This window comes from Hippoglossus hippoglossus, chromosome 8 (assembly GCF_009819705.1).
Source record: "Hippoglossus hippoglossus isolate fHipHip1 chromosome 8, fHipHip1.pri, whole genome shotgun sequence".
NCBI classification, from domain to species: Eukaryota; Metazoa; Chordata; class Actinopteri; order Pleuronectiformes; family Pleuronectidae; genus Hippoglossus; species Hippoglossus hippoglossus.
The window spans coordinates 20,439,871-20,462,772 of record NC_047158.1 but is presented as its reverse complement, the minus strand read 5'-3'; the positions used below and the strand labels follow the sequence as shown (position 1 = coordinate 20,462,772).

The following is a 22,902-nucleotide window of genomic DNA, read 5'->3' as shown; positions in this document are numbered from 1 at the left end:
TCTGTAGACGACAGCGGCCTCGTCTCGGCGCACAAACATTTCTTAACAGACAAGCTTAAGGCAGAGTTATGGTTCTGATGGGCCCGGTGTCGTCGTCGTTTTAATTTGAGATTTACCTTCGATATAAAAAGCGAACCACAGGGGTCCAGACACGCCAAATTAAACTTTACACATCTGCCGCGACTGGTGATAATCACGACGACCACAGAGGCGCAGAGCGGAGATAACCCAGATTATCGAAGTGGACCAAATCAAGTTCCATAAAGCGACCGCAGGCGCTTGCCTCTCCCCCCCCTCACCCCCCCAGACACGGTGCTGGACCTTCACTGAGATTCCTCCATCACTCGCGTCACCTCACTTTACATAACGGCCTTCCTCCTGCTATGTAAACGCCACACCAGTCCTCCTCCAGCACTATGATTTGAATTCATGCACAAACGAAAAGATTCTCTGACCGACACCCTTCCTCTCTCAGAAAAAGCATGCATAGCAACACGTATGATAATACTTGTAAGGGAGAATAAGACAACAACAAAAAAAGAGGTAATGGGCATTGAAAATACTTATTGGACCTACTGCACACAGTTCACAATCATACAAAACAACATTAGCCCTCCTCACACTGTCCGCTCCGCCCTGAGCGCACTGTATCCCCCTGGAAAACTAAAAAAGAACAGACGGCAGGGGATGTTGTTGTCCTGTCAGCTAATGATAAACGGCTCAGCTTCTCACCTTCACTGCCACAATGTCCCTCGACTCACCGCATTGTTCCATTGTTCTAAAAGGTGGCCACTGCTGGGCAACAGGGCCCTTTCCTCATTGTGCGGACATTTCTCCCACATTTACTTTGCCTGTCATTTGGCCCGGCTGCCAAACCCCAACGCAAAACCTCCTCACGTGTCTACCTCCGCATTTCTGCAAATCCCTCACGTCTCCATCTGCTCTGATTTCTCTTGTCTGCAGCTACAGCGGTTTTCATGTGTTCATTTAAAAACAAAAACAGAGAGAGAGAGAGAGAGAGAGAGAGAGACAATAAATTAGTGTCCGGAGCAAAACCAACGTTCAGAATTCCCTAATTGCTGCAATACTTCCGACATTTCCTCTGTCTTTTTGGAGCGTCAGTGACTTTTCCCTGGGTGCTGTTTCGACACTGTACTGAAAGATACAGCTTCTACCCACAGATACACAACATAACATACAGTTAAAGGCAAAAAACAAAAACAAAAAAAAGGCAACCACAAAAATATGAAATACATCAGGACCAAAAATGTGCTTCTTCAGTAAAATCTTTGGAACCAAAAAAAGGCAAAACAAAATAATATCAATAACAACATAGTGAGAGTATATGGAGATGTAATACATAGGACAGAGACCGGGTCTGTAGAGTGACAGGCCCGGTAAAGAGAACTTTAAAAGTATTCAGAGCAGAAACTCTCAGAGAGCGTGATGGATTTAAAAATGATTGTGGACGAGTGAAAACAATGGATATAAATAGAAACTTCTCATTACTTCAAGACTCTATTACACGGTTTGCGACGTCGACTTTGATTCGCCGTGTTCTCATCTGGGCTGTTCTATAGGGATCTACTGTTCTGCTGAGTTGAGATCACACACACACACAAACACACACAAACACACGCACACAGGGAGCAGCCTGCGGGCATAAATATCTCAGTTGGCCAGGAGGGGTTCCCAGTTGGCTGACTGGCGGATGATTTACTTTCCCATGTGGGTGTCCCCCCCCCACTCCGCTTCAGATCTGCTTCGCTAAATCTAGTTTGTTTGTTTGTGTTCCGACGGTTCTTATTCAGTCCGACGGGGACGCGGAGAGAAAGGCAGCGAGTCCTTTTTTGGAAGAAGTACTACGAGCAGATCAAGGTCGAACCTCTGAGGAGGTGGGGGGGGGGGAAGTGTGCCGGATTCCCAAAATGGACAGAGACAGACACGGGGTCGGTTCCCAGCTGGAGCCGGCGCGTCCCGTCTTAGTGTTGCACTTGTAGTGATAAAATGATTGAGGCGAGTGAGTCTGTCACTGAACATGATGGACAGCTTTAACACGTCCACGTGATGTAGATATTTAATGACACGTCTACGCGACTTCTTATCGATGGCGGCGAAAAACATAATCCAAAGAAAAACTGAGGTATTGCAGAATAAACAAAAGTCACTTGGTTTTTTTTCCTTGTCCTTTTTCACGTTTTCTAAATTCTCTCTTTTTTTTTAAACATTATTTGCGTGTGTTTTTTTTTAATTTCCTTTTACATTTGATGGGGAAGTTGGGAAATGACAAAATAAACAGGATATTCCCCCCCCCCCCCCATGTAGAGTTCGGCGTTACCAGGACAACAGTGGTTTCTGTCAGTCGTTCCCCTCCAGCTGAAATCTGCGTCTCCAACTTTACAAAACCATATTTCTTTTCCGTGTGGAGCCGTTTCATTCTTTTGTTTTTTTTTTCCCATTCCTCTACCACAAAGTTAAACCAGAGGGACGCCTCTTCTCTGAGAGCGCAGCATTTACATCGATGTAGTGTTTAAAAACAGAAGTACCTTTTTTTTTTTTATAGTGATGCCGTGGCAGTTCTCTCGTTCTGTGCAGGTCAACGTAAAAAGGAGAATGTAAACTAGAGGAAGCTGTATACTTGGGTGTTGAGTGTAAATGTAAAGTATGTGTATATAGGTGGGATCAGGTCTTATAGGGCAGTGGATATACTGAGAGTTCAGAGGGGAAAGGGTGTGTAGAGTTCAGGATTCACACAGGAACAGTCGTCTCCCTCCAGGTCCTGTAGTGTTTCTAAATTGTGCCACGTAGATCAGAGTCGAAGCCTCCAGCTTGTTATGTGAGAGACGCTCCTGGTTTTTATTTATTTTTCTTTTTTTCCCCCATTGTCTCCATGTGAGCGACAGACAGTGGAAACAGAGTTGGAGTTGATGATGTGGCGATGACCTCTCTCGCCACACAAAGACAAAAAAAAACAAAAAAAACACATGAGTTGTCACGATCGTCCACCTGCAGAAAACTGGAGGGGAGCTCCGGCCAAACGAAGAGCTTGAAAAAGTGTTTTGGAGCGATGTGGAATTCCTTGGGTGTGATTTGTGGTTTCTAGTACGGAGCGAACCTACTGTATCCTGCCCGGTACAAACTGGCCTGCAAGAGACGAGAGGAACGGCAGAGTCGTTAAGTGGGAAAATGTGAGATTGCAGCTGTACGTTTGTTTCTAGAGCTTCTCAATAAATCACAGTCCACACATGGTTCTACTACAGTTCCACAAATTATACAATCATTGTGTGTGTGTGTGAACCAAGTCTTAGGCTACATCCACACTAACACACTTTGGTTTTAAATCTAGAATCATCTCCGTCTTCCCAAGTGCTTTAGCTCAGTATCATTTATAAACAACGTCCGTACTTATACACCTGAAAACAACGTATAACATCATCGTATCCAAACGTCTCTGATTTAAGTGTTGAAAACTCTGGAGTGTGGACGTCGGGTGCAGTGAAGTCTTTTCAAACCAGAACGTAGTAGTGTGGATGTAGCACAGAAGAAAGGGATCAACAAGGGATGCACAGGTTAGTTTGTTTGAGTTGTGTTGCAGAGCTTGAGTTTTCTCACCATGGCTCCGACTCCGTAAGCAGCAGCAGCTGGACTTAACGCGTGGTATGGATCTGTAGTGTAAACCCGGCCATAACTAGCAACACAAACACAAAGGAGATAAGTCATCTGAGCTTTTTTTTTAAATGACAACAAAAGGCTGATTTTGTGTTAGGTCCCTGTTTTGTTTCCTCACAAGCATGACAACACACGTAAACACTGCAGCACTCGTCCACTGGTACAAGCAGGGAGGAAGATAACTGCCGGCAATTAAACAGAATCGGGTTTCCAAATATTGTGCGAGGGAAGGAAACGCATTGAGCGTTGTTTGTTAGAGCTGGAGGAAACACAAAGAGTGTGTCCGCGCTGAGCCGGTTACATGTGTAAACACTTCTTTGCCTCTCAGGTTCAGTTCAAAAAAGACTTTATCACAATCTAGGTACATTTTACACACTGTATATATAATTATCTTCAATGATGCAGAAATATCCTCATATGTCACTGGAATCTGTGACCAGTACTTTCTCTCTGTTATCAAAGAGCCACTGCAAACTGGAATCTATTAAACCTGCAGCCTTTGATTCATCTTTAGATTTTCTACTAAAGAAAACGTCCTCAGATCTCGACTGAAACTGATTCCACTAACAGTCTGCACCTCAGCGGCTCCGTTGTACAGTGTGTGTGTGTGTGTGTGTGTGTGTGTGTGTGTGTGTGTGTGTGTGTGTGTCTGGGGTTAACCTCACCTGTCACTGTAGGCGGCAGCAGCGGCGGTTGCTCCAGCTACGGCTGTCGGCTGGGCGTAGCGGTAAGCGGCGGCGGCCGCGGCAGCAGCAGCAGGGTAGCCTCCCTAGAGACACACACACAACAGAGCTTAGTCACATGTCTCCGGGGGAACAAGACACCTGGGCCGAGATATAGATGAGAGGTTGGTGTGTGTGTGTGTGTGTGTGTGTGTGTGTGTGTGTGTGTGTGTGTGTGTGTGTGTGTGTGTGTGGGGGTGTGGGGGGGGGGGGGTAATATAAAGATGCAATATACTGACATTTAATACTAATCATATGGAAACATTACATGACTACCTTCAGGAATATGTACATAACTAAACGCTCTATGCAACTTTAATTAATTCTGTGGATATTACACATCGACTACTGTATATTTTAACATATATATTTGATTTATTATCCGGGGTCTATTGCAAAAACACCATGTTTACGTTATGGATATATTTTTAGAAATACTCCTCCTTGTGTTGAGAAACATAACTTATCAATAAAATACAGTATATTGCATTTCTGTGTGGGGAGAGCAGGAGGTGGTGTGGTGCTGCATGTGAGATTAGAAGAGAGAGAGAGGGGGTTGGGGGGGGGGGGGAACTGTGGAGGTGGAGTTAAGATTGTGTTATTATCACTGCAGGAGAGAGGGGAGGTAGAAACCGTGGAAGACAAAATGTCCCCACAGCTGAGGTCGTAGAGACGCCTCAAGACTCGAGTAATGAAGGGAAACGTCAGAGGACAGCTGAGGAAGAGGAAGCTGCCGTCTGACATGTTTGTGACATATACAGCAGTGTTATGTTTTTTTTATTGTGTTCTTAAAATTCAGGAGGTAGGAAACAGAGAGGAAGATGTAGGGGGGGAGGGGGGGAGGCACAGGAACAAACACACCCACACAGGCCTGTACTGACACTAAAAGTCACCTGCACAGCATGCATGACCCGAATCATACGTCAACACAACACCACTGCATTTGTACCTGATCAGAGCAGAGCACAGCAAAGCACAACAGATCCCCCCCCCCCCGCCGGCGTTCTCCAAGAGGCACGAGGGAGATGGAGCAGAGGCCGAAGGGCGGGGCAGAAAACAACTGGCTAATTAGGGGGGGGGGGGGACATGGAGCTGTAGTAGAGAAGGTCTGCATGCAGCAGCTGATCAGCACATGCTACAGTGATCATCCCAGGAGGTGTCAGCGGGGAGGGGGGGGGGGGTTATTCAGGAAGAGACCATGTTCTCCGTTCCAGCTATTAAGGATTTGAGAGCATCTCGCACCCGGGGCTGACACAGACTGGACCTCTGCTGCAGAATGGTAGCCTCCAATTTCAAAGGAATAATGTAAAAAAAAATTATTTGCAATTGCTTTTTTCTTTTCTGATTTATATTTATCAAATGTGGGTGTATTCTTTTTTTTTTTTTTTGCCAAAATAAGGATGGGTGTCGTATTTCTCCAAAAACTAACAGGCAGAAGAGACCAGGCTCTCTTTGAACACACTGGACGGAACAATGTTCACTCAGAGCAATTTAGCAGTTTAGTAAACAAACAAAGCCTTTCCCGTACGACCGGGAACAAACACACACTTCAGTGAGTTAGTAGAAAGAAAAAAAAAAGCATATTTAAAGTAGTGGGATATTGTTTTTTTAAACAACAAAAACACAAGATGTTCCAGATCAGATCAGCAGATGATTTAAAAGACCAGAGGAAGCAGTGAAACAAGGCGCACTGTGGGTTCGGGGGTTGAGTTGAGCCTACCTGAGGCAACCTGGGACTAAGGACTGAGTCCTGAAACACTAGTCTATAGAGAGAACAGAAACAACCGTCGTCAACCTGGACACACACACACACACACACACACACACACACACACACACACACACACACACACACACACACACACACACACACACACACACACACACACACACACACACGCTCATATGTTCGCACACTCGTACACTGTCGCATCTGCCCACAGAGCAGCCTTTGTAGTGGTGAGTCCCTCGGTCCTTCACAGTCACCCTCACTTTTAAATCAACCTGTTCCAACCTGCATGATAATGGATGTTTCTGCCACAACAAACGACACCAAAAAAAAAAAATAACACCTCATATCTTTGTGGTGTGTTGTGCTCGTTTTCCTTTTATCATCGTGGGCTCATTCACCTTTGTGCAGGCAGCTCTGTGCAGGGCATGACTGGACGGCACATGCAGAATCACCCCCAGAGGAAAAGAAGAAGAGGAGCAGGAGGAGAGAGGTGTGAGGGGGGGAGGGGGGAGGGGGGGTGTGTCGCCGGGAGGTGAGTTTACTTACATACAAGTCCGCAGCTCCGTAAAACCCATCCTGATACACCACGCTGAGAGAAGAGGAAACCGGTAGAGAGAGGAGGGGGGGTGGGGTGCAAATGGAGTGGTGCACAGTCCCAAAAAAAAGAGAGTGGATGATGTCACAGCAAAATCAAATTGAAGAGAGAGAGACAGAGAGAGAGAGAGAGAGAGAGAGAGAGAGAGAGATTATTTCACACCCATGCAGCATGCAGAGGAAATACAGTTTCCATTCAAGCTCCACGACTGCAGCTAAAAACATTAAACAACGGACTCGCTGGGGATGAGAGATAAAGTTCATCTAGTGAACTGAGACCATAAAGTGCTTTTTATTCCCCCCCCGCTCCGAGAACATCGAGGCAGCGGAGGCCACTTTGAATGGATCGTTATCGTAATGTCATAATGTCTGAGAGGCGCAGTTCTCCGCGGAGCAGATATGGAGAGGGTATTTCCGACAGCCCCACCCCCCCCCCCACCCACCCAATTTCACCTTGTTTAGCTTCGATTTCAATGTCGTCAGAGCGAGCGAGCGACCGCGCGGCCATTAACCGATCAATCCCGCTCTGGTGTGAATACCGCGGCAGTCGTAACCCCATTAGCCAATCATCACATCACAGCAACGACACATGCACAGTTCAAGTACTGAAGGCACAGGAAAACACATCACTGTAAATGTGAATAAGTTGTTCGCAAATCTGTGAGCAGGGCGACCGCGCCTGCATAACGACTGAGTGCGGTTCGCGTGTGTTTATGCAAATCTGCCGAGGGTGGTATCTGTGTGTTTATTCAAATGAACCCTTCAAATGGTGCAATCCCATCAGTGTGCCATACTCGACTGAATAGCCTGTGAACTGACTGACAATGTGCCAGCTGGACCGCGGCAGAGCAGAGTGTGAATAATGTTTGAGCATGAGAGGTGTATGAGCACAGCTGTATTCAGCAGAGACCTGGTCAAACAGATTTGGAAAAATGCATTCATGAGGTGTTCCTCGGTGGATTCACCGGGCAGTAAACACGACGAGCGACTTTAACCGGTTCGTTTCCAGTGTGTGTTTTCCTATAAGTCAACTCTTGACTCTTGTTCTTCTCACCCAGGGTACGCAGGGAGGGTGGGCTGAGGCACAGCGGCCCGTACGGTGCTGTAGACGGGCCGACCCCGGCCTCTAAGGTGGGCGCCGCGGAACGCTGCCGCCGCTGTTGTGGCTGCCGCTGCTGCTGAAGAGTAGGGGAACCCGGGGACTGGAGGAGGAAGAGGAGGATAACAAGGGTAAGCAAGGAGATGGAGGATAGGAGAGAGAGGTGGAGTGACAGCGAAGGAGTTAGAAAAGAAGGATGGGTAGGAAAAGAACGATGAATTCATTAATATGAATAACAGATTGGAACGTGACTGAAATGTAAAATGGGTTGTAGAGGCAGTTGTAAGTGGGGGTGCTCTTACCTGCGTACAGCTCGGGTCCGTACATGGCGCTCACCATCGGACTCAGTTTCCAACCCGCTGACAGTCACATAGAGGGGGGGGGGGGGGGGAGAGAATGAATAAGGGAGCATAGGTGTATATATGCCTCAACATGCACACTCATCATTCTTGATATTCATGGTTCACAAGATTATTCATATTTAATTCCCCTTTTATTGAATCAGGCTGTGTAACATGCCCCTTTAATGGAAGATTATAATTGCGACAACATCAACCTCTGTCTGTTGCACCACTTGTTCTCCCCCCCCCCCCCCCCCACGCAGGCTGTCGTGTTGAATCTAGAACCAACTGTGAGCGGAATTTTAAAGTCAGCTGACATCATGGCTGGTAGGTGGTAGCAAAAATAATGAGCCTAAAATAAGATGCAGGAGTTTTGCTGATGGTCCAGAGAGGAGCCTACAGGGCTCGTCTACCCTGCCCCCCCCCCCACCCCACCTTGTGTACCTGTGCTGGATTATTAGTCGGGACGCGGTGCATCGTTAGTGTGTGTCAGTTTGGTCGTTACCGTAAGGCAGTGTGCTGAGAGCCTCTCCGTTAGGGTAAGGGCTGACCATTTTCTTGTTAGTCATCACCCTGGCGGTGGCGTTATTCACCTGGGGATGGAGGAGCAGACGGTCAAACACACAGACACAACATTACAGCAGAGGAAAGTTAAGCAGCACATAAACTCCATGTTGACTAGATAACAAGGCCGAGGCTGAGAAATATTGATTTACAGCTGTAATGTGCTGGGTTTTATATATATCTTGATATTGTATTTTCATTTATTCCTACTGGTTTATTAGAGGAGAACGCTGGTGGTGTTTTTTTTATGTTATGGTCCAATTTGTTCGTAACTTAACCGACTCCTTTTGTTCAGCTGTAAACTTGATGGTGTAAAAGCTGCTTTAAGGTTAAAGCCGACCAACAACATGGATGTGACGATGTACCGGCATGTTCTTGGTTATTATGTGGATGACGACACATCGGTGTGTGTGTGTGTGTGTGTGTGTTTTTAATGCTACATGTCCATTTGTGTAAATGTAATAGTGGACGGAGGCTGTTAAGGGGATTTTTTTTTTATTCATCATGCAATTAAAAACTAATTGCCCAGTAGAGATTTGGTGATTCACAGTGGAGAGATGTGATGGCTGCCAGGAGCGACGCTGGTTATGTTGCTGCAGGGACCTGCACATTAATGGGTTGGAGGCACAGCAAAGCAAACTTAGCTGTACTTTTATTTTTGCCATGCGCAGGTGAAAGTATTCACGTGTGTGTGTGTGTGTGTGTGTGTGTGTGCGTATTCCGTTCACGCTGACTGACATTTCAGACTAATGCTAAGGCCCCTTCAATTCAAGATGGCTGCTAATCTCCTTTCTGAGCTTCAAAGGCTCAAACTGCGGCGCCTCGATCTATCCTCATCTTCCTTTGATGGGCTTTGCGAGAAGGAGACCGTAGCTCAGACCGTCCGAGTGCGCTGGTGGAGCTCCACATCTGACTGTGTGACAAGCTAAAGATTATTGACCTTTTGGCAAGATGGGGGGGGGCGCGTGTGTGCGTGTGCATACCCACAGCAGCACCCTCATTCAGAAGAGCATTAGAGCGTCGACTGCCACACGCGTCGCCTCGCGCTCTGACTCATGTTCTTTATCTGCCGAGCTTCATTCAAATGGAAATGAGGTTTGCCTAATTTTTCCATCATTGCAAATGACGAGGTCAGCGGCAAAGGATTCAATTAGCCTAGCCTGGCGAGCTATGTGATACAACATCTGGGTGGAGACATTTCAAAAACGTGGATCGAGCTAATGATCAAATTAACGTCAAAACATTTTCTTTGTGTCACACAGATTATTTGTGTTGAAACAAGTGGTGACAGTGAAGAGCCGGGTTTCCCCACTGAGGGATGAGTTAAGCATCTCTATCATATCTTAGATGATACTGGGCAATCAGCTGTGTTTCTACAGTGCTTGTACCTGTGTTCGTGTGATGCACATTAAATGAAATTGGGTGAATGGTTTGACAGTAACACATGCAGATCAGGGGAGTATATGGAAGGCCAATCTCAAAGTGTTAATAATTAATAAAACATTCAGCCTTTCTCATCCCACTTTTGCCCTCCCAGTCCAGTCGGAACAATAAACCTGGACAAAATCAAGTCACATTTCCATATGAAACCAAACTCGTGGGGTTTACATACCTAAAAAAAAAAGAAATATTCAAAAATAAATACAAGGGAGAGGGAGAGAAAGAGGGGGTGCAAAAACATTTGTTTGACAAAATTAATAATCATATAACACAGAAATTACACGCAGCCAAATATGGGCGAATAACATGACCAAGAGTGAGTAACAAACCAAAAAAGAGTAAATCAAAAAATCAGCCAATCAGCAAGCGTTGGATGCAGAATAGAGACCAATCAAAAACAATCGCAGAACTCCCACATACAAACATGTACGAGACGAAGATGGGACGGGGAAGTTAAGAGGACGGGATGCAGGTGAGAGGGAAAGAGACAGAGCCAGTCCGTATATAAAAACAAGGGGGGGGATGTCGAGATGGAGTGAAGAGACAGAGAAAACAGGGAGAGAGAGTTTTACATGAGCAACACAAAAAAAAAGAACAATTACTGTTTAAAAAACACAACATATATATACCAAGGTGCATCATTCAAATAAAGCAATTAGATTTGGTGACCATTCTCCTGAAAATATCATTATATGTGGTGGGTTGAGAAACAGAGCACCAAAGGATGGAGGGAATAGAGAGAGAGAGAGAGAGAGAGAGAGAGAGAGATGGAGAGAGAGGGAGAGAGAGAGCATGTGAGAGTGAGAGAGAGAGCAATCCTCATTCCCAAAAAAGGAGAGAAATAAAATAAACATGAGTCACTATGCCAGGCATTAGAACTGTGTGTCACAAACTGAGACCAGTACACTGCAACTACAACTACGACTACTGATACACAGACAATCCACTACGAGGAAAAACAAACCAAAAAAAGAGAGAAAAACAAAATGGCAGCGTAATAGAGACCCAAGGGGACACTGCGAGGTAAACCCCATATCGGTTTAGAGATGCATATGGTGTCCACGACCACTCCCTCGTTCACGTCTCCCTGTTTAACAGACACCGTGCAGGGAGCAGTGCATTGAGATGATTGTCATTTATCATGTTTATTACCCCCCGTCAGCTGTTGAGCCGCGCAACAGTCATTTGTCAACTTGTACAACGCAGCGCAATGCATTGTGGGATTGTTAACAGACGGCACGACACATGCGAACAGGCACTTTTCGTTTTTTCATTTTGATGAAGGATTGTTAAACTGGGGACTGATCTGGGACGCGCTCTGGCTGATTCGATACGTGAGCAGCCAGTTGCACCAGCGGCTCATAAAAGTTCAGAGTGTCGACTAAGTGGAGTTTTTTTTTTTTTTTTTTTTTTTTTTTTTTTTTACACGTCACTGAATAAAAAACAAACTGATTCTTTCCTGGAGATGAGATGTTCCTAAATATTTACAGCCACTTTCAAGTGGAAGTGATGTTGCAGCTAAGTGCGACAAACTGGCAAAAACAACTTGCTCGCGAATACCTGAACCGATACGAGAGCAAAGTAGAATTTACATCACTATTTTAAAGAATTTATTAAGTTTAGAAACACATAAAATGACCCTATTCCATATGATCGCTAAGATTTTAAATGGTATTTGACTAAATTACAAAATACATTGGCAATAACATTCTGATCTAAACTATATTATTATGGCTAACACTGAAACACTTCTCATGTAAACAGGCACAAATAAAACAGTAAACAGAACAAAAGATGCAACTTTTACGCTTCTTAAACTGCCTCTTTTGAAATTTAGCTCGACTTCCTGTTTATATTAGTGACCAATTTATACGTTTCTAACGTCTTTACAAGCCAAGAAGTGTCCAAAGTGCAAATGGGGCAAACTCCTTTAGTAAATGACTAGTTTGAAACCAGTTAGTAGTTCCCAAGAAGTTAGGAAGAACATTATATTCTAACTTAGCGATGAATTTATGAATAGCTGGTGCAACTCAATCCACATCTTCATCAACATGGTTCCTAAACATCTTTACTTTCATTAGACACAGTTCTCATCTGAGTATGAAAATACATTTGCAAGACCTTTGTCTCGGTGGTGAAAACAGGTTTTTTTTCAAATGCACTTTGTATCCAGTTGGCTAACTTTTGACAAAGTACGAGGCTCAAAGCAGGCAGGTCAGTGAAGTGAAGAAATTCAAAACCAGAGCAGCGTTATTTGCCCTGCAGCTCGGGAGGGGGGGGGTCGGCATTCACTCAAAGCAATCGTAGGCAGCAACAGGGAGCGAAGCTTCATGTCATTTCTGCTGATTTTAATTCATTAGGAGGAGGAAACTACATACATTGAGTCCAACGGAGAATTAATCAGATGTATTGTAGAGAGTAGCCGTGTGATTGCACAGAGGAGGGTGATTACATTCGTTCATTCCCAGTGAGGTGTTAATGACGTGGTGGGGGACGGACATGTGGAGAAAATATTACGGCTAAAAGACCCAATGTGTTGAAAGATGCTGTGTCCATCTGTCTGTGTGCCTGTGCTACTGTGCTGTGCTACTGTAAATGACATAATGCCAAGAGTTTCCCAGGGTGTTACACTGGGCCGGGAACATTTGGTTAATATAGGAATGCAAAGACTAATATTGTAGATTGTGCATGGTACTGTATCAAAAGGCCCATTTCAGGGGTGGGGTGGGAAGGGGATCAGTTCAGTGATAGATGTTTGTACACAACTTACCGTTGCCGTAGAAACAGCGAGTGGTTACCGTGGAGACTGACAACAACACACAGAAGTCGTCAGGGAAACAGAAAAAATATAATAAATAAACAAATAATCCGGGTAACAAATGAAACCTAAATGCCCCCACCCCCCCGCCATGTGAAATAAAAAACCTGAGAGCAGCAGTGTCACAGCTCAGAACAGAGTTTAAGAGAAAGAAGAGGGAGAGGAGGAGGAGGAGGAGGAAGATGCTCTGAGCATCAGCACAACAATCAGAACAGTGACAGGATTTGGTGCTCTACAGAAACAGAAGACATGGTACAGGAGAATGGAGATATGGGGCAACCTTGCTTTAAACCCCCCAAAAACTATCCTAGAGAGTCCAATGAGGGACTGAGATGCAGCGAGTTTAAAAAACACCTCCCAGGATGCGTCAGAGGAGCAGAACCCAATCCCCACCACCCTCCATCACAAGAGCAGAATGGCAGAAGTTGCTTTGATGCTGTCAAGGTCGGTATTTGGGTTAGATGTTGCAAGACTCATTCTTATGTGGTGGAGTTAGGCCACAAGAGAAGTATGTGTGTTTGAAAAATGGCTGTGGCTAGAGAGAGAGAGAGAGGCTCTAATTTCTACCAGTCACCACAAAAAGATCATACTGACGGAGAGTCAAACAATGAAAACAAGACAGACAACTGAAAAACAAGACAGATGAAAAGAGGTGGAGACGAAGTACGGCAGACAGATGATGGCAAAAAGAATATTATAGTTAGAAAAAACAGTTTGCAAATTAAAACACAAAGTGACAGAGACAAACACGACTGGCGATGAGAGAATGAAGGGATGAGAAAGAGAAAGAACGGAGCCAAAAACACAAAAAGACGGCAGAAGGGTTCGGAAAGGGCAAAGTACAAACTCTCTTTCCCCCTTTCTTACAAACCTTATCTACGTTTTCACTCATGTACAAAGCAAACACACACGGATACTCGCACGTGTCATTCATTAGTCGCAGATGTCATTCATTGATTCGGTTTTTCTCCGGGGCCGTATCATGCAGTAACAGAAAAGTTCTGATAGCGACAAAAACAAAAAGAGGACTGGTCAAATCCAAAGCAAACTGGGGGAGGGGGGGGAGGTTGGAGGGGCTCATCTGTGAAACTGGGACACAATGCACTGGTAATCCTTCGCTTCAGGCCGTCGCCAATTCGACAACAAGCTCTTATCGATTCAAGCTCTCACACTGCGATGACACAGCTGCAGTGAATCAGTCGAGATGTTTCTGAATGTTTATGGAAATGGTCAAAAAACGGGCTCGGGCCAGAATGAGTTGAAGCCAGTTGTGTCCCATGGACGAGTGTATGGCAGCAGCATCGGTGGGTGAGAGTGTGCATGGTCAGGCATGCAGAACCACAGACACAACTTTCTCCTCATCCTCTTCACCACATCCATGCAGAGATGATGACACTCTTTATATAATATATACCCCCCCCCCCCCCCCTCCCTCCCTCCCCCGCTCCTTTGCATGCAGAGCTGCACCACTTTTACACGCCGACAACTTTATTTCTATTCGCCGCTATTCTTGTGTTGTAATGTCTGACTAAAACTCTGCGCTGCTGCTGCTGCTGAGGAGGAGGAGCTGTCACTTCCCGTAACGCTCCGGCCACAAGAGGTCAACCACGGACACACAACTTTGGCGCAGCAGTGAGTGAACGGGTGTGTTGGAGGTTCTGCATGGTCTCGGCCTGCGTGCCATCTCCTCTGCGGTTGTGCGAGCACCGTCTGTTACATTGTCCTTCCACAACGTTGTTTGCAACGTGGACAAATCAAGAAGAAAAACGAAGTCAAGCAGCGGATTCTTTTGTACGACACCGATCATTTGATTGTGGCTAAATCTAAAACCCGAGTTCACCATTCTCCCTTTATATTAAACTCAATCTTGACAGTCTGCCACTCCCAGATATGGAACAGTTCAACTAAATATCATTTAGCCAGCATACACCTTACTCTTTTACATCTTTCCTTTTGGACCTTCAGACTGTCACCTGTCCCCTGGAAAAAAAGAGATGTTGTTTTGTGTGATCACAGTAAAAAATCGGGGATGTTAGATCAAGGTTAACAGCTGCACCACTTGAGACCATGCAGAGACCTGTTAACACTTCCTGTACAGCCAGTAATTGCAGCAAAAGAAGGAAACGTGTGCACATATGCGACTACACTTTTGTGACGAAATGTTTTTTCTATCATTAGCTTTGTGGGGTGTCCTCCAGTCAAAGTGAGAAGTGTATGACACATGTTAGGGCCTGTGGCAGACAGACGTTATGGGTGAGGACATGGAGCGTACACACAATCACAGTGACAGCCAGGGTGGAGATGCATTGATGTGTAAATGTATGTGATACACACTGACACCTATATATAGGCCTATAGGACTCTATATATAGAATTAATAGTGATGGGGTGGGTCACAGAGAAGCAGGTAGAGACAAAGTGAACTGTAGTTGAGCCACTTACATGGATACATTGGAAGCGCACAGGAAACTGACTTCTTCAAAGCGCAGAGTTTTATTCCAGACAAAGAGAAGTACAGTGTAACTTTAAACACAACAATTATCTTTCTATTTCACATGGACTACACATGCACACTATGGCCGGCTAAGCTACATAACTACTGACTACTCCCATTGGCATGCACCAAGAACAAGAAATGTCAGCACTCGAGGTTGAGAACAGCAAACGTTTGTAAAAACTAAGGATTCAGCTATCAGCGTTTGGTCAATGAGGCACTCAGGTGCAGCTGATTCCATGCTAACTGAACCAGTCCCATCACCAAAACTAAATCGACTACAGAGCCGTACAGAATAAACATGCAAGAAAAAAAACATCCAGCTGTCTGCAGAGCTGCCTCAGCGAGGACACAGACTTCCACGGTCAAATACCAGTCATGCACACTTAGGCTTCGACAACTAAACCCATGCCAGTGGAAAGCAGTGAACTCACACACAATAAACACAATATTTATGTATAACAATGGTATACAATAGGCCTATATTTCAGAGTTTCTGAATTATAATACGAACATACGATTGCTCCAGTTGTCTTCGCTTCATCTCTGAAAACATAGTTCAACAAACTCTGAAATGATGCGACCACTTAAAGCCAGAGTTACTGCCGCAACGTCTGCAAGGAGGGAGAACTGCCAGAGAGCATCACCTCAAATAGAAATGTCCGGCCCCTTTCTCCTCGCTTGGAAGAATGTATAAACACAAATCCACGGTTTGTCCTGCCCCAGCCTTTTGTCTCTTCAAGCCCATGCACCATAAACAGACAGAGAGAGAAACACACTCTACGGACTCCTGCTGCTGGCCCACCATGCAGCCGACACGTGAGCTGCTACAGCCCAACACCACTACTGGAGTACAACAGAGTGCATGCAGAGTGACAACTGAAAACACAGACTGCTCGCCGATCGAGAAAAGTGACTGACATCATGCAAAACTTGGGGAAGAAACACAGAATCAGATTAAAAGCAATGTCAGGGACGACACAGGTTGTTGACTGATGCAGGGTTTATTGGCTCCATCAGTATCCATTCAGCTTGCTGATTGACTGAGGGTGGAGGTGGTGGAGGGGGTATGTTGTACCAGTGGATGCAGGTGGCTGTCTTTCATTCTCCACCACACTGCAGCAGAACTCAGAGTACAGAACTAAAAAAGGGTCCAGCCAGCCTCATCCTTCATGCAAGAACCGACACACACCCCCACACACACACACACACACACACACACACACACCACGAGGAAATCACCACAGTAAGCCCATGCAGAGATCCCGGCTTACAGTGGCGAGCATCAGGAGATCCAAAACGAACGACTGGCTGATTGAAAACCCGGATGAAATTAAAGAGGAAGAACTGCTTTCAAAAACTCAGCACATGCTTATGTCACATATTGAAAATAAAAAGAGAATCATATCAAAATAAAAGACCTGGACACACAGGGACTCGACACACATGGAGAGAAGTGTACAGATCTTTGTCAAGAACCCAGACTTTCATAAAGTGAACATGCGTCAGTGTGATTCCCGGCATGCTGCTGTTGCACCAGGAGCCATAAGCTTGTCACAACCACTTAGCCACAACACCGGGAGAGGGGAACACAGAAGGATTTCTACACTAGGGAAGGAAACAAACAAAAAAAAAAAGAGCATCTGACGGCAATCTGCCATGCATCATCCTTTCACTGCGTTCCTCTTGTGCCCCCCCCCCCCGGTGCCAAATACACAAACATCATTCCAATTGTTGCAGAAGAGGTTTTTTTTTTTTTTTTTTTTTTAAATCAGTGTGGCGACAAGTTGCGAATCAGTGGAAAAACAAAACAAAAAAGGTGAAGAGGCAACAGCTGAATGTGGAGGAAAAAAAAAGAAATGCTGCAGAGGAGAAATACCCAGCATGCCTTATATAGTGTTCTTGCACCCCCAATCATTCTCACCACAACAACAAAAAAAAGGAGCAAACAAATCTTTTTAAAATTCAAAAAAAACATTGCAGAGGACCAGGGAGTGGGATACCAGTGGGCTGCATCAGAGCATGTCACTAAAGGGAGGATGGGAGCTGGCTAGCAGTGAGTGCTCAAGCAGAATTACGATGGGAGTACAGACAGAAGACAGTAGAGAGGGAAGAGAGACAGAGAGAGAGGAAAATTACCTCAATCTTACGACCTTCCACCAATGTGCCGTGGAGCTTTTCCCTGGCTTTCTCTGCGTCTGCGCTGGTCTCAAACGTCACAAAGCCAAAGCCCTGTGGTGCATAGCAGAGGTTAGAGGGAAGCGACGGAGAAGACTGCAGATCTGAGCACTTGGGCTCCATTGTGACGACGTTTAACGATGACTGAAGCTTCACAATTATCAGTGGGCCGTGCTGATACCACGTCACAGAGTCCAGGGGGGGGGGGGGAACATGCACGGCAGGAAGACTTATCAACAGTCCACAGTCGATTCAGGAGAGGGTGTCTGTGATCTTACCTTTGAACCCCTCTCATTGAAAATTATCTCTACATCCAGAATCTTCCCGTATTGCTGCAAGGAAATTGGAAAAAAAAAGAAATTAGTAAAGATATAATCATCAAAATGAACGAGTATCTTTGATTTGTTGGACGTTTGCTTCAGATCTGGATTTACTGCAAAGTCAGACGCTTTGTGTAAGTTGCAGATAGTTTGCACTAGGGGTCACTGTTATACAAAAGACAACTTCCTCCACCGTGTGTTTCTGCCAGGCCTCTGTCGCCCCAGCTCTGTTTCCTATTTCCTTCTAAGTCGGCCACTTATACTAACACACTGACACACATAGCGACCCACTGCTCACTCTTTGGTCTGTCTCTGCACCCCCACCCACCCAGAGGCCGCCCCTCTGCCCCATAAGACCCCAGGGTGTCTACACTGATTTATAGACCTTAGCCCCCCCCCCACAACCTTCCCAACTTCTTACCCCAAACATCTGCCTGAGATCTGGGTCCCGGAAGCGGAAGGGGATGTTGGAGACGTGGAGGCGTTTGGGGGTCCCTTTGGCCTCCGAGGGGTCGCCGGTGGAGCCGCCTGCTCCGGTGCCTCCGGTACCACACTGCACCCCCACCTCGCCCTGTGATTCTTCTTCTGCCTTTACCTGTGGGGGGGGGGGACGAGAAGACGTGACGAGGAAGTTAAAAGAAGTTTTTATCGTTGTTATGATCTTTATTTTCATTTTCTTTATTTTGATCTAATATTTATTAATGTTTTATTCATTATGATCTGACTTTTCACTAATTATGGCAATTTCCCCCTGATGTTATGTGTATTTTCACATTAAGCGCTCAGTGTATTTATCTTTTCTTTGGTACAACACTGTGCCACACCTCTTATTTGTGTAACCTTAATGGAAACACACTGAGTTGATGAGTGCAGAAAAACATCATCTTCATCATGAGCAAGAAATAAAACACAATCTCAGCTGCATCCTAAATGAAATACAATTAAACTTTGAGTTACTTGCTAATGTTTAGCAGTGACTTAATGATTAAAGTGATTTAATAGTGTAACAATACATTTAATTTGATAAAATTGCAGATAATCATGCATATTTCACAACTTCAAAATATAGAGTCTACAAATGGGAAAAACTGAATAAGGGAGGATGTTTCTTTTCCCAACAAATACTGTACGTCTTTGTTTAACAATAAAAATAATCCCATTGACATTTCACTGAAGTACCAGTGAAGGTTTAGTGAATATAGACTTACGCTGTTGCTGTTGTTGATGATGGCTGCAGTGGCTGTTCCATCAGCGCCAACCCCCACCTCTACTGTTCCTGGGCCCCCAGCGCCAAACATGGCCCCCGGAACAAACTCCGTCCCCGGGAGCCCGTTCTGAGGTGGGGGTGGAGGGGGGAATGCTGCGAAGGGTGGGGCCACCAGACCCTCCTGTCCTCCTGTCGAATCCTGAGAGCCCTGCGGGAGCGGGGAGGTGGGGGGAGGGGGGAGGAGAAGGAGACGATTTAACATATGTACCCGGGGAGGCTCTTTACAGTGGCTGCTGCTGCGTCCCCATGAAGGCACAATGAGGGGGTGAAAATCCAGCCTATTAAATTTCACTCTCTCTCACTCCGTTCCCTGCATGCGATCCTCCCCCCCTCCCCCTCCCCCCACCCTCCACCTCCATATCTCTGACAGGCATGTGTTTTCAGTCAGCCGACCATGAAATATTTACAGAAAACACATCTATTATTAAGACTCAGACTCAAATTTGATACACAGTTAGAGACACAGAGATGCTTATGTAATGGGTGGACATACAGAAAGTTAGATACTAACCATGACATGTTAACTGTGACGTGTTTACAGCTACTGGTGAACTGTGGGAACACTGGTTCCTGAATTTCTGGCTGTGTTTTAGAGGTCATCTATAATTCAGATTAACTGTGCATCAGCTGGGACTTCATTGCCTCAGGTGCTTTTTTCCCCCTCTCCGCCGTTACAACTATATGAGCAGCAGGATTATCTACAGATTCTTTATGGCTGTGCTGCTGCTGCAGTGAATTATTATACGTGTGTGTGTGTGTGTGTGTGTGTGTGTGTGTGTGTGTGTGTGTGTGTGTGTGTGTGTGTGTGTGTGTGTGTGTGTGTGTCTGCGGTGACTCTGCAGACGGAGTTCAACAAAATCCCTTTATGGCAAAGTCACAGAGTGAAAGAAAATGAGAGGATGGATAAAGACTGAGTGAGAAAAGGGGGTAAAAAGGCCGGTGGATCTGGGGTCAGGGCTCCTTCTTCCACACGAGGCCGGGCAGGATTACACGGAGCAGCCAACACCGTTAACCACTGGTCTGGTCTGTGCGGTGGTCTGGATGTAGGTTGGGTCACGCCTAGAGACACGCAGTCTCCAGAAAGCCTTTTTAATTAGACAGAGCAACTAAGATGCCGCAAAGCAAACAGGCTCTTTCCCCTCTTTCCTTCTCTAATCCTTTAGCCTGATTGCTCATTGTTCATCCGCAGTGACTGCCTCACTGGCTGTAAAACAGCCAGTTGATGCGAAAAAGGCCCATCTGCAAGACAGACAGCTTCTGGGGCCCGGGCCCAACAGACAGAGAGAGAAGGCTGGATGGAAAAATCTGGGGAACTTGTTCACTGCCACGCTCACAGTGGTACGGCTAATTGTGTGTCTGGAAAGAACGTGTGCGAGCTGATTGTGTTTCTGCGTCCGCTACGGCCTCGGTGATTAAAGAGGAACCATCAAAAACCTTTTAGAAGATATAAGAATTCAACGGTTAGGCCTGGGTCTACTTTGCCTAGGTTAAATCAAAGCCTAAATGTACTTGTTAGGACATGCAGGTATGTAAACATGCAGTAGCCTGCACTCAGCCACAGAAGGGTGTGTCCTGTAGTCTAATGACAGCCCAGAGCAAAGTCACACACATAACAAATGAAGAGAATTACAGCCTCTGATCGTGCAGAGTGGGAATCAGGCCTAACTGCGTTTTAACAGGACGTTTTAAGTCTGAATAAGTGAGAAAAGTAAAAGCTGCCGGGCGGTGCCTGGGTTCTCCTGGAGCCGAGATATTTCATTAACAAGGATGTCTTTTTAGGAACGCATCATGTTTTTTTTCTTCCCAGACACGGCTTCAGGGCAGAGGCTGCGTCATGGTTTATAAAAGCAACAACATCGTTTTTTTTCTTGCTACGCCATGTTTCTAGCTGAATAAAGCCTGAAGGATATCATTACACAACGCTCTCACATGATAAGACCAGTAAAAATAGGAACATTTTAAGGTTTTACAATTGTTAAGAATCCTATTGTGGCAGTGATTGTGTGTTGTTGCATCATTCAGGGGTTTGTCGTGCCAGCGGAGTTGAAACACGTGCTATCGATGGACTAATAAACGGAGAGAAGGATGAGAAGCTGTCAGTGGATTAGGATCAGAACGGAAAACAGAGCAACCTTAAGTCCACGCATGCATTCCTGACCCGTTGACTAAGGAGCAGCACTTCCCTACATGGCTGCATCATATAGTCAAAGGGAGAGAGGAAAAAAGAAATAATGGAAAAAAGTAAAGGGGGGGGGGGGGGGGGGGGGGGGGGTGTTAACAGGAGGGGGAAGGGGATTATGGGAAATAATCACAGGCTCTTTTCTTTTTTTTTTTTACTATGTCTGGTCTCGACGCAAACTTTCCAGACTGAAATTTGACAGTGCGAGATAAGATTTGAAAACAGGCTTCGCTGCGAATTAAAAAACGACGCGTTGAAGCGATCTGAGCCGAGCCCGAGAAATATCAGATGAGATTTGTTTTTCCCCCATTTCTCTTCAATCTTCAATCTGATATCACCAACTTCAAAAGGGGAACCATCTGGAGTGGGGCCTATTCAGCCGAAGCCGCTTCACTCTCACTCCGTGCACACAGCAGTTGTGTTACCTGAGACACCATATGTTTTTCCATACACGGGGAAACGATGAGGGGGGAGGAGAGGCCTTTTCACGGCAAAACCTTTCAAGCGTGCACCGCGTGCCTGTCTGCTTGCTTTAGACCTCTAACCACCGAACTGGAGCCCACGCCAGCCACAGAAACTCAGCCTGAGCGGCCGCGTGGTGAAGCTCCTGGCGTTCACCAATCGTGCAAAATCCTTCCTATTGAAACTATTTCGCAAAAGAAGCCTGATTGAGGACAGAAATGCTCTTTTCTTATTATTTTCCTGTGGTTGGAGGAGTGAGTATGTCTCCGTTGGTGTCCCCCCCCCCCCCACCCACCCCTCTGTTTTCCCCTTCTCTCCTCTTCCTCGCCTGCCACGCTTGATGAAAGCCAGAGGGAGATTTTTTTTTTTTTTTATGTCTTTTAAACCCGACAACACCCGCCCCTCAAGTCACTCAAGGCTTTTACTGCACTGGTGTCCATCAACAGCTCGGGTTACAGCCCATCTCCTTATACGGCCGCCTGTGTGCAGCAGCTTCTGTCTCTCCTTCCTCAGCCGAGAGCCAATCAGATCGCACACACAGGTTGCACAAAGTTCCCTTCAGCGGTGAATCTATAGTCGACTGGCACCGATCCAGAGGACACATGGATTTTTGTTTGCTGAGAAAAATGATCAGAGAACTTTTTAGCTGACGGTCGTAAAGAGAGAAACTCGTGGCACGAACACGGTCAACATTTGCCGACGTGATGTCGTCCGTCACTGTCAGCAGCTCTGTGGCTGGGCTGAGATCTCCGACATGCAACGCGTCTTGTTTTTGACAGTTCTGATCATCGTCGACATCAGGATCATTATCATAATCACACTGACAGGCTTCTCTCCAACACTCCCGCTAACCTCAGGCAGAGCAATGCAGCCTGAAAAAATTATGATAAATCAAAACCCCTATGAAAGATTTAGATTCTTCTTCTTCTTCTTGCTGACAACGTACAACAGACCAAAACATCCAGACACTGATCTTTGCAAATGAAATTAGAACGGCACTAAAAAGTCCTTTAAATTCAATCA

The 22,902-nt window shown here is 45.7% G+C and overlaps 1 protein-coding gene across 4 annotated transcripts in view; it reads right to left on the bottom strand.

The window, feature by feature from the left end:
- Positions 1 to 2,880: 2,880 nt before the first annotated feature.
- The window catches only part of LOC117766254 (RNA binding protein fox-1 homolog 2-like), a 38,898-nt gene continuing 18,876 nt past the window's right edge, over positions 2,881 to 22,902 (bottom strand). For 2 of the 4 annotated variants that reach the window (XM_034593121.1, XM_034593123.1), the window contains 11 exons: positions 19,180 to 19,386; positions 18,393 to 18,566; positions 17,930 to 17,983; positions 17,613 to 17,705; positions 8,663 to 8,750; positions 8,119 to 8,175; positions 7,772 to 7,919; positions 6,670 to 6,712; positions 4,335 to 4,438; positions 3,613 to 3,688; positions 2,881 to 3,144 (listed from right to left, as the gene is read on the bottom strand). In XM_034593121.1, coding sequence (XP_034449012.1) covers positions 3,100 to 3,144; positions 3,613 to 3,688; positions 4,335 to 4,438; positions 6,670 to 6,712; positions 7,772 to 7,919; positions 8,119 to 8,175; positions 8,663 to 8,750; positions 17,613 to 17,705; positions 17,930 to 17,983; positions 18,393 to 18,566; positions 19,180 to 19,386 — 1,089 coding nt within the window. In that variant the 3' untranslated portion in view covers positions 2,881 to 3,099. Of the gene's footprint in view, positions 3,145 to 3,612; positions 3,689 to 4,334; positions 4,439 to 6,007; positions 6,155 to 6,669; positions 6,713 to 7,771; positions 7,920 to 8,118; positions 8,176 to 8,662; positions 8,751 to 17,612; positions 17,706 to 17,929; positions 17,984 to 18,392; positions 18,567 to 19,179; positions 19,387 to 22,902 lie in introns of those variants that run through there. The other 2 variants (XM_034593122.1, XM_034593124.1) reach the window with 2 other exon arrangements.